This window comes from Molossus molossus, unplaced genomic scaffold (genome assembly GCF_014108415.1).
Source record: "Molossus molossus isolate mMolMol1 unplaced genomic scaffold, mMolMol1.p scaffold_m16_p_35, whole genome shotgun sequence".
NCBI lineage: Eukaryota > Metazoa > Chordata > Mammalia > Chiroptera > Molossidae > Molossus > Molossus molossus.
Window position 1 is genome coordinate 146,202 of NW_023425372.1, and position 15,063 is coordinate 161,264.

A 15,063-nucleotide genomic window follows, 5' to 3' on the forward strand; every position below is an offset into this window, starting at 1 on the left:
TCCGAACTCTAGCCCCTCACACCCCAGCCCAAGTTCAGGCAGGCTACGCATTCAGGGGCCAGGCCTTCGAGGCCCCTCCTGTGCAGACTGGAGGTTGAGATGGGGGCTCTTAGCTGGGCCAGGGGAGCCTCCCCCAACACCCCACTCCCACCCCGCTGGCCTGCTGGTGCGGAGGACCCCAGGCAGGAATTGGAATGAAAGGCTCGGCCCAAGTAGGGGCTGGGCCCTCCCAGGGAGGCTCCACCCTCGCACCTCGCTTGGGCACAACGTAGCACAGCCCCGCCCCTGGGAGGTGGGGGCAGGAGGGTTGGAACCTGGGGACCCAGAGCCGTCCACCTGCTCGCTGGGGCCAGCCGCCGTCGCCGCTGCCCATGGGGAACAGCCACTGCGTCCCTCAGGCTTCCAGGAGGCTCCGGGCCTCCTTCTCCAGGAAGCCCTCGCTGAAGGGAACTAGGTGAGGGGCGCGGCCGCGCTGGGTCCCAGGGTCGCCCTCACCTGCCTGGGGTCAGGCTGCGAGCCGCTCTTCCTTTGTCCCCAGAGAGGATGGCAGGAGGAAGCTGGCCGGCCTGTTTGGCTCGGAGGCCAGCCCCGACGGGGACACCACGGCCGACAAGATATTCTACTACATCCCGGGGACGGTGAGCGGCGGTGGGCGTGTCCCGGCGCGGCCGGCGCCCAGGGGTGCGGTGGCGGTGGGCTGCGCGGGCTCCGGGGCTCCGGGTCAGCCGGGGGGCGTCGGATCCAGAGCTGGGCGAGGAGGTGGGACAACCCCGCCCTCGAGGCTCCTCTGGCCGAAAGTCTGAGCCGAGAGCGAAACTGGGACGGACTCTGAGTCAGTGGGTGAGCGCACCAGCCAGGCGGCGGTGGGCGGGGCCTCCGAGGGCAGCAGGACCGGCCCCGGTGTGTGCCCGCCCGGCCCGGCGCGGACGGCGTGTCCGGGCGCACTGCGGCTGGACCAGGCACACGGATCTCTGAGTTGTGGGGGGGTTGGATGTTGTGTTCCCAGGGTGGATGTCAGTCCCACCCCAGGCCCCCTTCACGCGGAGTAAGGGGCTTCTGTGAACAGCGAGCCAGCCTCGCACCTGTTCCAGGCCTCAGTTTCCTCCAAGGTGCGTCCCAGCGTCCACCACTGCCTCCTCCCATACGTAGATCCCGGCCCCCCCCCCCTCACAGCAAGGACTGACCACCAAGTGGAGCTGAAAACCACTCCCTCCCCCTGCCCAGCTCCTACAGAAGTAAAAGTTAGCGAAGGGGGAGAGACACTCAGCTTCCCAGACCACTGGCATCAGCCCCAGGATGTGGGGGAAATTACCCCCGAGTTCTTATTCCAGGAGCATCTAGGAGGGGTGCAGGAGGGACAGGTGTGGGTGACTGTGCCGGGGGCTGGGGCCAGGCTCGCCCTGCACTCCTCAGTCCTCACGCTGGTGTGGGCTTCCAGCACCCACCTTTCCAGGTGTTCCCCTCAAGCTGGGAAGCCTCTGCCTGGCCCCTCTGAGGTCCTGGGGCTCCCTGTGGGCAAATACTGGCTCCAGAAACTGTGCTCTCAGAGGAAGGGGGTCCTTCTGTGTGGCCATTTCGGACCTCAGCTCCCACTGTTCGGGTCCAGGACACATCAGGGGACCTGGAAGAGTCCCTGGGGCAGCCGTCCTCTCTGGCCAGGACTGGCAGTGGCTGGAGAGGGGACCAGGCATGTTGTACCTGGGGAAATCGGGCCTGGGAGAAGCCAGCTCTTTTTGGGTCCTGCCCATGGCGGCACTGAACTGACTCCTCCTTGGACCCTAAGGCTGAGCCCAGGCCACGGGGCCAGTTTCGCAGCCCGTCCTGCTCTGTGGCCTATTTTTCATGGTCCCATCCCAGCGTCATTCCCCGAACTGGGTGTGGGTGCGGGAGGCCCCACCCAGAGGCAGGGAGGCCGGGAAGCTGCAGGTCTGTCTGTGTACATTCCTGGGCTTGTCTCAGGGACAGCTCAGCGCGCAGGGCTCAGCAGCCGGCAGGCAGCCCCTGCCAGGTCCCAGAGGGAGCGCGGCCCCTCCACAGCTCCCCTTCAGCTGCAGGTCGGCTCCCAGCCCTGTCCGACACCCAATCCAATGACCAAGTACCCGTTTGTAGAGGCCTTTCTGTGTCCCAGAACTGGCTGTATGCGGGCACCAGCAGGCAGGCATCGAACCCCAGCACTCCCAGACCTATCCTGGCCCCCACAGGGCCACAGTGGGCAGAACAGACAAGTCTGTGCTCATGGTGTTTCCATCCCTGTGACACAGAGCCAGGTGACCAGACAAATGAGCAGAAGATACAATGAGTAAGATGTGGTTAGAACGAGGTATGCCGAGGGGTCAGGAAGGTTGGGATGCTGGAGGGCACCAGACGGGGCATCACAGAGGAGGGGAGACTGACCCAGGGGGAGGAAACAGCAAGCTCAAAGGCCCTGGGCTGGGCGTGTGTGCTGTGAGGGAAGAGGGGGGTGAGGCAGGTCACAGAGGACCCCTCCGCCAGTGCCTGGCCTCCACTAAGTGACATGGGGATCAGGGGCGTGAGCTTTCTTCCCACCTACACGTTCCCAGACACCACATTGGCTGCTCAAAACGGGCCATGGAGGGCCTGGCAAGTGCTGTAAATCAGACACACACACACACACCCTTTTTTTTTTTTTTTTTATCCTCACCCGAGGACATTTTTTGATATTTTGTTCAGATAGAGTGAGAGAGAGAGAGAGAGAAACATCGACGTGAAAGCGACACATCGAGTGGTTGCCACCCACACGACCCAACCAGGGCCGGGGACAAACTGCAACCAAGGTATATGCCCTTAGCAGGAACCGAACCCGGGTCTCTCCGGACCGCAGGTCGACGCTCTAACCGCTGAGCCAAACCGGCCAGGGCCAGACACCCCCCTTTTGAAGAAGCAGGTATTAAAACATTTCCCAGCTGACAGTGGAGATTCAGGAGGGTTTTGAGTAGTGCCTCATTCAGACACCCAAAACCCTGTGATCAACAAGACTTAGGGGGTTGAGCAACCAGAACAAGGGTACGCAGCCTAAGAGTCTCCTCCGAGTCCAAGCATCACTGTTTCCACTGCTGGACACATGATGCCATGACTCGCAGTGAGGCCTCTGTGTGTGTGTGTGTGTGTGAGTGTGTGTGACTGTGTGTGGTGGTGGAACTCAGGCCCCCTCCCCTGAGCTCTACTCCCCGCAGGACCTACCGGGCCTGGAGAGCCAGCGAGCACACCTGGACCAGCCGTTCCTGAGTGTTTTCAAGAAGGGGCGGCGCAGGGTGCCCGTGAGGAATCTGGGCAAGGTTGTGCACTATGCCAAGGTCCAGCTGAGATTCCAGCACAGCCAGGTGGGGGCCAGGCCTGGTGGGTGCTTGGGGCTCAGTCTGCACCCACGCCCTGGTGCTCAGACGGTCGCCCTGCTCCCCCCAGGATGTCGTCGACTGCTACCTGGAGCTGTTCCCTTCCCACCTCTACTTCCAGGCCCACGGTTCTGAGGGACTCACTTTCCAGGTGAGGGATGTGGGCAGAGGGAGGAGTCTAGGAGGACAGGGAGAAAGCCCCTTGAGAGCCGGTGACGACAGCCCCTGGGGGTCCTCCAGCCCTCCCTTTCGCTGTGCTCTGGCAGGGTCTGTTGCCGCTGATGGAGCTGAGCATCTGTCCACTGGAGGGGTCCAAAGAACATGCCTTCCAAATTACAGGTGCGGGGGCGTGAGCCATCCCAGTCCTAGGAGACCGAGAGGGCTAGGGCTGCTCAGTGACCTTGGCCTCTGGCAGGGCCCAAGAATACTGGCAGGACCCTGAGCAGGTTGAAGCGTCCTGACTTTTCCTCCAATAGGCACACAGCCACGTGCCTGGTGGGCGGGGGCGGGGGGTGTACAGTGGGTCCAGGACAGTGCTATATTCTCCTCCCAACTGTAGCCCTGGGTCTGCGCGTGGCCCTGGGAAGGGGCAGGGGCCGGGGCCTGTCCTGTGGGCTGCTTGCCCAACCCACCCTGCTCCTCGGCCCACAGGCCCGCTGCCTGCCCCCCTTCTGGTGCTCTGCCCCAGCCAAGCCGAGCTGAGCCGCTGGCTCTACCACCTGGACAAGCAGATGGCCCTCGTGGCAGGGCTGCCGTGCCTCCACTCCGCACCCCCGCAGGTCAGTGCCGGGATCCCCACAGCCCTTTCCAAGCCCCCCTGCCTGCCTGCCCTGACCCCCCTTTTCCAGGGCCCCGCTGAGGACGAGCTCTCCTGGAGTCTGCAGCCTAGGCTGACCCACCTGCAGACCACATGGGGGCGCCAAATGGTGGGCAATGCCATCTGCGCCTCGAGGGTCAAGCTGCAGCATCTGCCCTCGCAGGTGGGTGAGGGACGTGGGTGAGGGGCGAGGGAGGGGCAGAGGCAGCAGGTGGGGCCAGCCCTGGGTGCACACCACTGGGGACCACACTCTGCCCTTTGACCCCTGACAGGAGCGCTGGGACCGGGTCCTGGTACTATACCCAACTTCCCTGGCAATTTTCTCTGAGGAGGCCGACGGGCTCTGCTTTAAGGTGGGTCCTTCACACTGTGACCCACCCCAGGGAGGCGCCCTGTGCGTGGGGGGAGGGGGCGGCAGCTCAGGAGGAACCTGTATTTCGGGGCCAGTTGGGACAGAGCATACTGGCCCCACCCACCCAGCCTGCTGCCCTGGTCAGTCTGGTCTCGGTTCTGATGTGGGCACAAGGGCCCTGCCCAGGCACCTGCGTCCTTCTGGAGGATCCTCAGCCACCATCACCTGGGGGTGATCATGGTTTTTCGTTGTGGAGAAACACACATGGGGTCCAGTCCTCTCAGCATCCCTTCCCAGTCTTCGCGCGGTGGAGGGGACCCAGCCCCGCCAGCACCTGTCTGTGTCTGCCCCTGGTTCATGACGGTCCCACCCAGAGCCCAAGGCTGGTGGTGGAGATGCCCCAGGGCAGATGGAGCGTGCCTGGCTCCCTCAGGGCTGTGTGCCTCGCCCTGCCTGGTGGCCCCCTCTCAGGCGGGTGAGGAGAGCTGGGCCCAGGCAGAGCCCCAGGGTGGCCCCAAGATGCAGGCCCCACCTTCCTCTGCTGCCCCCCAGGGGGAGCTCCCGCTCAGTGCCATCCACATCAACCTGGAGGAGAAGGAGAAGCAGATCCGCTCCTTCCTGATCGAAGGTGGGCTGTGGCTGGGCCTGGGTGGGGGGCACGAGCCCACTGGGTGCCAGCCCTCCGTGGGCCGGGCGACACCTCCTGTCTGTGTGCAGGCCGCCTCATCAACACCATCCGGGTGCTGTGTGCCAGCTACGAGGACTACAGCCACTGGCTGCTCTGCCTGCAGACGGTCACCCGCAGGGAGGGGGCACCCCTGCTGCCCCGCCCCGAGAGCTTCCTGGGGCCGCGGGGGCCTGCCCAGGTGAGGGGTCAGCAGGCCCAGGGTGGGCGCCGATGGAAACAGGAGGGGGGGCTGGGCATGGTTGCTGGAGAGAGGGGTTCTGCCATGTGGCTCAGTACCCCCCATCCGCTGCCAGGTCCTGGGTGGTGGCCGAGGCTCACTCTCCTCTGATGGACAGACCAGCTGGGACTCGGGGTACCCGGCACCCCCCTCTACCCGCACCAGCCACTCCCTCCCTGAGTGCTCAGCTGGCTGCCCTGCCCAGCCTGCATCTGTGAGTATCTGGGGGTGTAGGCAGGGGCCATGAGATGAATTTCTGTTGGGGAGCCTAGGTCCCCATGGCACCCCATCCCTCCTGGGGTGCTAGCTCCTCAGGGGAGGGCACTCGAGGGTTGTGTGGGAGAGGGCCCTGGAAACCTTTGGAAGGTCTTGTTCCCCACAGGACCACGCCAACCCTGGCTCCACCAGAATCAGTGGGCAGAAGGCAGAGCTAAGACGGGGCGGCAGCAGCCGGTCACCCGGGAGCAGGGCCCGGGCCGAGGGGCCCGGCCCAGCCACCCCACTGCACCTGGACTTGACCAAGGTGGGCCCAGACACTGACCCCAGCTCCGAGCCCGGCTCTCCCTGCCCTCCACCACCCTGGACTCTGTCTCTCAGGCCCAGAAGGTCCTGGAGCCCCCTGGAAGCCTCAGGTGTGCCCTCCAGGAAGTTTCTCTCTTCACCTCTTGCCTGCAGCTGACCCAGCTGAGCCAGGAGGGTGGTCCAGAGGCCCCAGACCACTCACTGGAGACACCTCACTCCCCTCTGTATGCTGACCCCTACACACCACCTGCCACCTCCCACCACAGAATCAGAGATGTCCGGGGCCTGGACGAGGTGAGTGCCGGGGACAGGAAGGGCTGGACGTGCCCACAGCCCGCTGTCGGGAGTCAGGTCTAGACTGTGCTCCTCCCCCGGGGTCTGGGGTTGCCGCAGCCTGAGGTTGAGGAAGCCTGAGGTCTGCTTGGGCCACGAGAGGCTCAGGGGGTTTGTGGGCAGGAGGCCCCAGCCCAGGGCCTCGAGTCACTGACGCTCCTTGGCAGTTCCTCACGGCAATGAAGAGCTCACCTGGACCCGAGCCCTCGAGCCCGTTCCCCTCCGTGCCTGTGTCTGTGCCCATCTCCAACCCCAGCTCTGGAGTGTCCAGCCCCCACTGTCTCTCCAGGAAGGGAGCCCCGCAGGCCCGAGCCTCTCAGCGGCACCGGGGCTCCCTCAAGGGCCGCGGGCCCCGGCCCCCAGACTCTCCTCAGCGCGTGAGTAGCAGCCCCACCCTGGGCGAAGGGTTCCGTGGGGACCTTGAGGGAGCAGGAGAGACAGAAATGGGGCAATGGGGCACCAAGGACGGGAGCCGGGGCAGTTCGTGCTGGTGCCCAAGCCCCTCCCCAGGCTCGGCTCTCACTCCTGTTTGGGGTCTGCAGGTCTGCCCTTCCAGGGAAGTTTCTCCCGACCCCCGGCTGCATCCCCCAGGTGAGTGAGAGACCCTCCCGCTTTCTGAGGGGCGCTGTGGGTGTGCTTCCTGAAGACACACGCACCTCTGCCCCTCCCACCAGACGGCGAAGCCCCCAGGAGGTATGACAACATCTGGGACAAGGCTCCGGCTCCCTCCCGCCAGCGCCAGCGGCCCCGGGAAGCGGCCGAGGCTGAGGAGGGGCTCGCCCAGTGGATCTGAGGGCCAGGGCAGGCTGCTTCTCAGGACCACCTGCCAGCGTCAACCCTGGGGGGTCTCAACCCTGGGGGTTCTCCAGCAAGGCCTGGATCCTTCTATGTGGGGCCACTGGCTGGCCACTCCCACCCAATACCCAGTCAGGGAGTGGAGGGGGGTCTCCAGAACCCTGCGTTTTCTGTGCTCTGGAGGGACCAGGAGGACGGCCTCGGCCTGAGGACGCTCCAGCCAGCGCCTGGACCACAGATCAGGGTGCGGCACCCAGATGGAGGAGTTGGCCTGCCCCCGGGGGAGTGAGGGAGGGGCTTGCTGGGGCTTCACCTGGGAGTGAGAACAGAGCAGGGATGAAGGTGAAGGTCAGAGGGCTGAGAAAGTTCCACTATCGAGGGTCAGAGTATGGGAGGTCAGAGGTCATGAGGTCAGAGGTCAGCGAGGCCAGAGGTAGGGCGGTTGCCCATGCGCATGCGAGTGGAGTGGTGTTGCTCGGGAGAAATGGACAAGAGACTAAACAAGAAAGAAGAGAAGGAGATTTTATTTGTCTGTGTCCACACATTCTTCCCTCGGCGGCCGGGAGGCCCCTGCTGCCCAGGGCCTGAGCGGGGCCTCCAGCTGGATGCTCTCCCAACACGTAGCTGGGCCACCTTCCTGCCCTCCCTCTGGCTCCTCAGCCCCGGGACAGTCCCAAGTGCTCATCCCTCCACCTGACACCATGGAACGCCACTGTGCACTTCGTCCAGGGCTCCCCCAAGGAGGGCCCCGGCTCTGCCCTGCAGACCCCTACCCTGCAGGGACGCCTGTGGTCACCTTCCTACGACCCTCTAGCACCTGCTCACTGTCTCAGGCAGGAGCCAAGGAGGCTCAGGTTCAGGCTCCGAGACCTGCCCCCAGCCCACTGGAGAGCAGGCAGTGACCTGGACCCCAGCCCCCTGGCCCCTGCCTCCTGCCCAGCCCTCCAGGGGGGCCATGCTGCTGCTCTGACGCCCCCTAGTGTCCAGGGCTCCTACTGCCGCTCACCCTCTAACTAGGTAACCAGGCAAAATGCAAACATCCCGTTACATTTGATTTCAGATAAAGCACAAATGACCTCCTAGTATAAGCACATCTCAAATATCGCCTGCTGTCTGAAATCCGTTCTACTGCCCACCGTTTTCATTTGCCAGTCTGGCTGCCTTCCTAAGAAACTCCCTGCTCAGCCCCAGCCGTCCAACCTTCCAAATCTCCCCTCAGGCGTGGAGCACAGCCCGACTTCGGCCACTGGCCTGAGCCTCGGGCAGAGTCCAAGAAAGCCCCGGCTGAGGACAATGGCTCCTTCCTGGACGCTGGTGTGGAACACAAGGGTCAAAGGGAAAGGCCAGGGGACCGCGCCTCGCCCTGCATCTCCGTGGGCAACCCTGGGTCCTAGGAGCTGGGGCCGGGGCTGGGGCTGGGGCTGGGGCTGGGGCTGCGGCGCTCCCGCCACACCTGCCGTCGGAAGTAGCGGATGGCGGAGATGGTACCGATGTTCGCCAGCAAGACTGCAAGGGAAGCAAGAGGCTGCCTGAGTGCCGGCTGCCCGGCCTGGCCCTCGGAGGAGGCCAGCGGGAGGGTGGTGGGCCAGCAATAGGAAGAGCACGGTCAGGGGAGAAATCTGTGCCTCCCCAAGCACCCTCGTCCCTGCTGGCCCAGCGGGGAGACTTCTGGGAACCAGCCCCACTTCCCCAGGGCCCCCAAACCTGTCTTCCAGGCGTCTGGGGCGTGCAGATCCGATGTCCTCACAGCCCAGGTGGCAAAGGCTACAAACACCAGGCACATGTCATTCTGGCTGAAGGTGAAGGGGGTGAGGGGACCTCGGAGCTCCCCTAGGAGAGAAAAGCGTATTTCAGCTCCAGCTGCTCCCTCAGACGTGTGCCCTGGACACATCGGGAGTGTGTCTGTGTGGAGAACACACTCCCCGAGTCACACCTGCCCGTGACACAGGCCCCGTGCGGCACAGCCGAGTCAGGCCGGGGGCCAGCTGCCTCTGGGACACTGATCCCCGGTTTCTAAGACGTCTTTCAGGAGGCCTGTGAGACGGAGCCCAGGGTGTCCGCAGCCCCGGTGCCGGCCCTGTCACAGGCCGGGGGCGGGGCTCCGGTGCCATCTGGGTCTGAGCTCAGGGTGGCAGTCAGGGCACAGCCAAACCCTCGAATGACCTGGCCTGGGCTGCCCCATCTGGACCGTGTCCTGGGATGGCCAGGAACTGGTTCCTCCTTCCCAGATCATCCCGAGGCCTCCACACTGGCTCACGGCCAGGGTCCGGCCTGCCCCTCCCCAGCGGCCCTCCTGGCTGACATCCCTGGACAGAGTGTTCCCGAGACCAGGGCAGGCGGGGGGCCCACACGACACCCACCTGCTTGCCTGAGCACCAGGTCGAGCTGTTCCGCTGCAGCCGGGCCGGGCTCCGCTGCAGGGCCAGGCTCTCCTCCCCGGGGGGCCGGCGTGGGGGCCTCTTCGGCCTGAAGCTGGAGAAGGGCAGCCGGCCCCAGCACGCCCTCCAACGTGTCCTCCCCAAGGAAGTGCTCGTAGGCCTCGGGAATGGAGATGGGCTTGGGGTCTCCAGGAACAGGGCTTGGCACAGGATCAGCTTCTGGGGGTGAGGCCAGGGAAGGGCCCCCCCGGTGCCCAGCTCTCTTGGCTCGACTGTCCCGGAAGAAGAACTCACACACTTCCGGCCACTGGACTTGGGCTGTGGCCTCGCCGGCCTCTGCCTCCTCCTCAACGTCTTCATCCTCCTCCTCAATAGTGTCGCAGAAGAAGAACTCGTAGGCTTCTGGGACCGTCACTGCAAAGCAACTCCTGTACCCGAGTGCCCCAGAGGTAGAGGCGGGGGGGGGCAGGTGCTTCAGGATCCGAGGCTGGGGGAGCCGGGGCCCAACTGCCACTGCGTCCCAAGCTCCAGGCCCCCCACGGCCCCCCGCTGCCGTCCTGGGGGCTGAGGGCCAGGCTGCGGCTGGCGAGGGGGGGCGTGAGGCCTCCGGTCCTGGCTCCTCCGGGCTGGGCACAGCCATAGAGAACCGCACTTTCTTCTTCCTGGTAGCTGGGAGGGGCTCCTGAGAGGGGCATCCAGGGCCACCTGCTGAAGGCTCCCCTCCGGGCTTTTCTTGGTGCCCCCCTGAAGACACAACAGAGCTCATATCCAACTTGGCCAACGGGGCGACCTTGGCCTCCATCGTGTCAGGCCTAGCCTGGGGAGTGGGAGCAGGTGTGGACACACCCACATCAGACTGTGCCTCCGAGACCGGGATAGAGAAGTCCACCTCTGGCTTGACCTCTGGGCCCAGCAGGGGCAGGTCCTCATCCAGCCTAGGCTCACAAGCAGGTATAGACTGAGCAGGGTCAGGACGAAGCTCAGAGGCAGGTGTGGACGGAGCAGGGTCAGGACGAAACTTGCAGTCAGGTGTAGACGGAGCACGGTCAGGACAAAGCTCAGAGACAGGTGTAGACAGAGCAGGGTCAGGACGAAGCTTGCAGACGGGTGTGGACGGAGCAGGGTCAGAATGAACCTCGGAGGCAGGTGTAGACTGAGCAGGGTCAGGACGAAACTTGGAGACAGGTGTGGACGGAGCAGGGTCAGGACGAAGCTCGGAGGCAGGTGTGGACGGAGCAGGGTCAGGATGAAACTTGGAGACAGGTATAGATGGAGCACGGTCAGGACGAAGCTCAGAGACAGGTGTAGACGGAGCAGGGTCAGGACGAAACTTGGAGACAGGTGTGGACAGAGCAGGGTCAGGACGAAGCTCAGAGGCAGGTGTGGACGGAGCAGGGTCAGGACGAAACTTGGAGACAGGTGTGGACGGAGCAGGGTCAGGACGAAGCTCGGAGGCAGGTGTAGACGGAGCAGGGTCAGGACGAAGCTCAGAGACAGGTGTGGACGGAGCAGGGTCAGGACGAAGCTCGGAGGCAGGTGTAGACGGAGCAGGGTCAGGATGAAGCTTAGAGGCAGGTGTAGACGGAGCAGGGTCAGGACGAAGCTCGGAGACAGGTGTAGACGGCGCAGTGTCTGACTTTGCTGTGGAGAAATCTGGACAAGGTCCCTGGGCAGGTGTGGACACAGTGTGTAGCTCAGCTCCGGGAGTCATTCTGAGTAGGTTCGTACCTTGCTCAGTAGTGGGGACAGGTGTAGACAGATCCAGTCCTGGCCCTGGCTGGGCCACCTGCTCAGGGGCTCCTGCAGACTCTGGGCCCCGCTCGTCCTGCTGGGCTCCTGCCGTCTGCTCTCCCACCCCAGCTGAGAGATCCTTCCCCCGGGACCCAGCGGGGCGGAGGCCCTCTTTGGGCCGGGCCTCGGAGAGCCTGGGGGAGCCCCGCAGGGTGGGAGAGGAGCCTGCCGCACTGGAGCGCCCACCTCCCTTGGCACCTGCGGCTCGCCTCTTCTTTCGGCTGGGGCTTCGCTGCTGGGCCCCAGGGCTGCCGGGGGGCCTCTGGGGCAGAGGGCTGCGGCCTGGGGACCCGGGGCTCGGGGGAGCCTCGCCAGGGGGGCGAGGGGCAGGGTCCCGGGGGGCCGGCCCCTGCAGAAGCCTCTGCATCTCGTCTCTGGAAGGTACTGGCCCTTGGAGGGGCGCGCTCTGGCCGGGAGAGGTGGCGCCAGGGCTGAGGGGTGGCCGGGCTTCTGACCACACTGACGTGCTGGGCATCTGCTGACTGGCCCCCTGGGCCAGGACAGGCTCTTGCCAAGACCTGCTGACCAGCTGCTGCGCGGCTGCCTGGTCCTCCTCCTCGAAGCCACGCCAGCCACTCCCCCCGAGAAGGGCCTGGGGCCCGGGGGGGCTGCTGCCACTGCTGTCCCCTTGGTCAATGTCACTGGACAGGGGTTCGTCCCCAGAGGCCAGGCCGGCCTGCAGGAGGCCACACTCCTCGGCAGTGGCCGAGAACTCAGCCCAGTCCTGGTCGCTCAGCTGGACGCTGTACTGGAAGTTCTCCATGTGGGGCGGGCGGCACGTGAGCGGCAGAGCTCGGGTCTTCATGCAATGCGTCCCCCTGTGCACCCAGCAGGTGCCTGCCCCGCCCTGGCTCACAGCCGGGCCAGCATCTTCGCCCTGAACGGAGCCAGCAGACGCGGGGAGCAGGCTGCTTCCTCCAGTCAGACCGTGTGCAGCCCCCTGTCCTTCCTGTTTCCAAATCGACCCCCGACAGCAACTTTATGACATGTCTCCTTGCTTCCACCAAATACGGCTCCCGGTCAGTGAGGTGCGCGAAGAAGTAGGGTCCTTGTGTTTGGATCTCGACCCCAGAAGCAGCTGCCCTTCACATCCTCAAGCATTGTCTGTTCAGCCGGGTCGGCCGCAACCTCCAACTTCCCTCCACACGGGCCGGCCTGGCGATGGTGAGCCCTGGCCTGTCCCAGCATGCCCCAGGTGGCAGCTGGCCACGGAGGAGGGGCCGCAGTGTCCAGCGTGTGACCGGCCTTGGTAATGACCTCCCACTAGCCTGGGCTGACACAGGCCACTGTGCTGCCTCTGAGCTCACCAAAGTCACACTGGTGCTGGCCAGGGCGCACTCGGGTCATCCGGGAGAGCCCAGGCAGGAGGTCGCAGAAGGGACACGAGCCTGCTGACTCCCAGCAGCTCCCTAGGTCATCCTCGGGGTCTGTGCTCCTGACCCGGGTCTGCCCAGCTGGCGAAGGTCCCTCCGTCGGCCTTGTCTGGGTGACCCAAGGCAACCCCAGCTGGGGAGCCTCTAACCTCTCGAGCCCCTGTGGTGGGGCTGCCCTTCGGCTCCTGCTGGTCCAGTCCTGGGATGGGGGTGCCTGGGCCCCAGGGCACTGTGGCTTCCTCGCTCACTGAGCTTCACCCTCCTCTCGAGCCCTGAGGAGGATCCCTGCGGGGGCCTCCACCTCCCGGACCCCTTAGGGATTGCCCCTGAGGGAGGGAATGAGGGGCTGCTGGTCCAAGCGGCGGGTCCAAGAGCGGCATGGTGCCGCCCGCCATGCAGGCCCCACCCCCACAGCCAAAAATACCCATCCCAGGGTCACATGTCTCCTGCCAGCCATCAGGGCCCAGGCCACAAATAGATGGCATTTGAGGGGCCTCCAGCTACGTGAGGGACACCTCCTCGTGCGGTTGGACACTGACCAGCACGAGAATGCTGACCAGCACTCAGCGCTCAGCACTTCGGCCCCCTTGTCCTGGCCGGAGGCTGCTCTTTCCTCTTAAAGGGGCCCCACTGCTGTGAGACCTCAGACCCACTCCCCCATCACTTCACTGCCAGCAGCACCCCCGGGGCCAGTCTAGGCCCTCTGGGTCCTAGGGCTGTACCCTGACACCTGAGGGGAACGAAGGGAGTCGGAGTGACCAGCCGGGACATGATGGACTCCAGAATGTCCCTTGAGGTCCTCTGGGGGTGGCCTGCTGCCGACCGGGGCTGGGCTCAAGGGGCTCGCTGGCCCCTCCCCTGGCAGCACTGCCCACCCTGCTAGGGGCTTGGGGGCACATGGGGGTGTGAAGGCTCTCAGGTGAGGGCACCCCAAGTGTGCATGGCCCTTGGACCTCTGGAGAGCGTGGGGAGGGGTCAGGGGAGAAAAGTGGGTCACTCCTGCCAGCATCTCCCCACCTAAGCTCCTGGAGAGGAGACCCGCAACGGGGGTGCCAAGAAAGGGCTCTGGTGCTGCCAACCCCCAGGTGAACCAGTCACCCAGAGATGGGCAGGGGTGACGTGCCCCTGAAGAACAGCAGCCCCTCACAGGACCCCCGAACACTTTTCCCAAAACCTCCCGTCCGGAGGGCGAGCCAGGAGGACCGTTTCACAGCCGAGTGGGTGAGGCAGAGAGTGTGAGTGACCTGTGCGAGCCACAGCCAGCAAGGGCAGAGCTGGGGTCCAAAGCCCCTGCTGCAGGCCGCGCTCCAGCCGTCCTGGACCTGGGGCCGCGTGGCTGTCCCTGAGCAGGTCACTGTGCCGCGCACGAGCCGCCCAGCTGGGGACACAAGCAGGAAGCAGGGGTAGGCAGCAGCCACCTACACGCAAGGAAGACCATTCCGACAGCGCCACCTCCTAAGGAGGAAGCAGAGAGCCTGGGACAGCAGTCCTGTGAGAGTCTGCAGGACAGCACCCGGGGGTGGGGACAGCAGGGCCAGGCACGGGGGTTTGAGCCTATTCCATGTGACAGGTGTGCAGGAAGCACCCAAGGGACAAATGGTAACTGCGCACGTGGCATGGCCACGGCCAGATGCCACCCGAGAAGGTGAAGGCCTGCCACGCGCTCCTGGGCAGGCGAGCTGGCCTGGGGACCGTCACCCCCTGAACCTTTCTGCGCCTTCTGTCTTGTGTCGCCTGTGAGGCTTCCTTACTAGTGACGCAAAACACTCCACGCTGGTCCCAACGTGGGATTTCGCCCACCAAGCAACTCTGCAACACCCATTTCAGCCCATCCTGACGCACTCTGGAGAGAGTGTCAGATCCCAGGTTGCGGGCTTGGTTCACAAGACTGTCCCCCCACTGATGCCAGGTCCCACGACATTTGTCCCACTTGGCACACATCAGAGGTTCCCACGGTTGCTGCCCCTTGGACTGGACTCGTTTGCTGGAGCGGCTCACAGAACTCAGGGAAACTCTTATCTGTATTTGCCGGTTGATTATAAAGGGACGTGACAAAGGACGCCAATGAGCATCCGGATGGAAGAGCTGTGGTCTGCGAGGCACGTGGACGGGCCTCAGTGTCGCTGTCCCGCAGCTGCCCTGACCACTGCCCCAGCGCTCAGACCCCAGACTGCAGGCTTTCTCATGCCAGGGGGTCGGCCCCTCACTCTGGTTGCAGCCCCTGTCCCTTCTCCCCAGGATTTGCACACACAAGGGCTGCAGATGCCACGTTTCCAGCGTGGTTGGTCTTCCCGGTGCCCAGACTCACCCAGGAGCTGACTCAGAACAAGGTGCTGCTGGTGCCCGTGTCGCCCAGGAAATGACAAGGATTCAGGAGCTCTGTGCCAGGAACCAGCGTCAGAGACCAGCCTGCACATTTGCTCTGAGCTCACGGTCACGTCCTT

General features: G+C 64.7%; 2 protein-coding genes across 4 annotated transcripts; one reads left to right on the forward strand and one right to left on the reverse strand.

Moving 5' to 3' along the window:
• The first annotated feature begins 341 nt into the window (after positions 1 to 341).
• On the forward strand, positions 342 to 7,541 carry PLEKHN1 (pleckstrin homology domain containing N1). Of its 3 annotated transcripts, XM_036281488.1 has the most exons (16): positions 342 to 454; positions 539 to 638; positions 3,195 to 3,341; positions 3,424 to 3,504; positions 3,620 to 3,692; positions 4,005 to 4,132; positions 4,202 to 4,333; positions 4,443 to 4,523; positions 5,075 to 5,150; positions 5,240 to 5,388; positions 5,504 to 5,641; positions 5,810 to 5,950; positions 6,103 to 6,243; positions 6,450 to 6,659; positions 6,825 to 6,873; positions 6,957 to 7,136. In XM_036281488.1, the coding sequence occupies exons 1-16, from the start codon at positions 372 to 374 to the stop codon at positions 7,073 to 7,075; spliced, it is 1,848 nt and encodes a 615-aa protein (XP_036137381.1). In that variant the 5' UTR covers positions 342 to 371; the 3' UTR covers positions 7,076 to 7,136. The 3 variants fall into 3 exon arrangements, with proteins under 3 accessions (XP_036137381.1, XP_036137380.1, XP_036137382.1); XM_036281487.1 differs by having other exon boundaries at positions 4,005 to 4,333; XM_036281489.1 differs by lacking the exon at positions 6,825 to 6,873 and having other exon boundaries at positions 4,005 to 4,333; positions 6,957 to 7,541.
• Positions 7,542 to 8,449: 908 nt separating this feature from the next.
• On the reverse strand, positions 8,450 to 13,078 carry PERM1 (PPARGC1 and ESRR induced regulator, muscle 1). The gene is made up of 4 exons (XM_036281490.1): positions 10,951 to 13,078; positions 9,438 to 10,395; positions 8,782 to 8,907; positions 8,450 to 8,583 (listed from the first exon to the last, which is right to left on the reverse strand). Exons 1-4 carry the CDS (start codon positions 12,049 to 12,051, stop codon positions 8,468 to 8,470), a joined length of 2,301 nt encoding a protein of 766 aa, XP_036137383.1. The 5' UTR covers positions 12,052 to 13,078; the 3' UTR covers positions 8,450 to 8,467.
• Positions 13,079 to 15,063: the final 1,985 nt, after the last annotated feature.

Coding starts and splice junctions, on each gene's coding strand:
- PLEKHN1 (XM_036281489.1), top strand. CDS start 372: ATGGGGAACAGCCACTGCGTCCCTCAGGCTTCCAGGAGGCTCCGGGCC. Junction 5,151..5,239: donor CCGCTCCTTCCTGATCGAAG/GTGGGCTGTGGC, acceptor GTCTGTGTGCAG/GCCGCCTCATCAACACCATC. Junction 6,660..6,956: donor CCCCAGACTCTCCTCAGCGC/GTGAGTAGCAGC, acceptor CCCTCCCACCAG/ACGGCGAAGCCCCCAGGAGG.
- PERM1 (XM_036281490.1), bottom strand. CDS start 12,051: ATGAAGACCCGAGCTCTGCCGCTCACGTGCCGCCCGCCCCACATGGAG. Junction 10,396..10,950: donor ACCCTGCTCCGTCCACACCT/GTCTCTGAGCTT, acceptor CCTGCTTGTGAG/CCTAGGCTGGATGAGGACCT. Junction 8,908..9,437: donor CCTGGTGCTCAGGCAAGCAG/GTGGGTGTCGTG, acceptor TTTCTCTCCTAG/GGGAGCTCCGAGGTCCCCTC.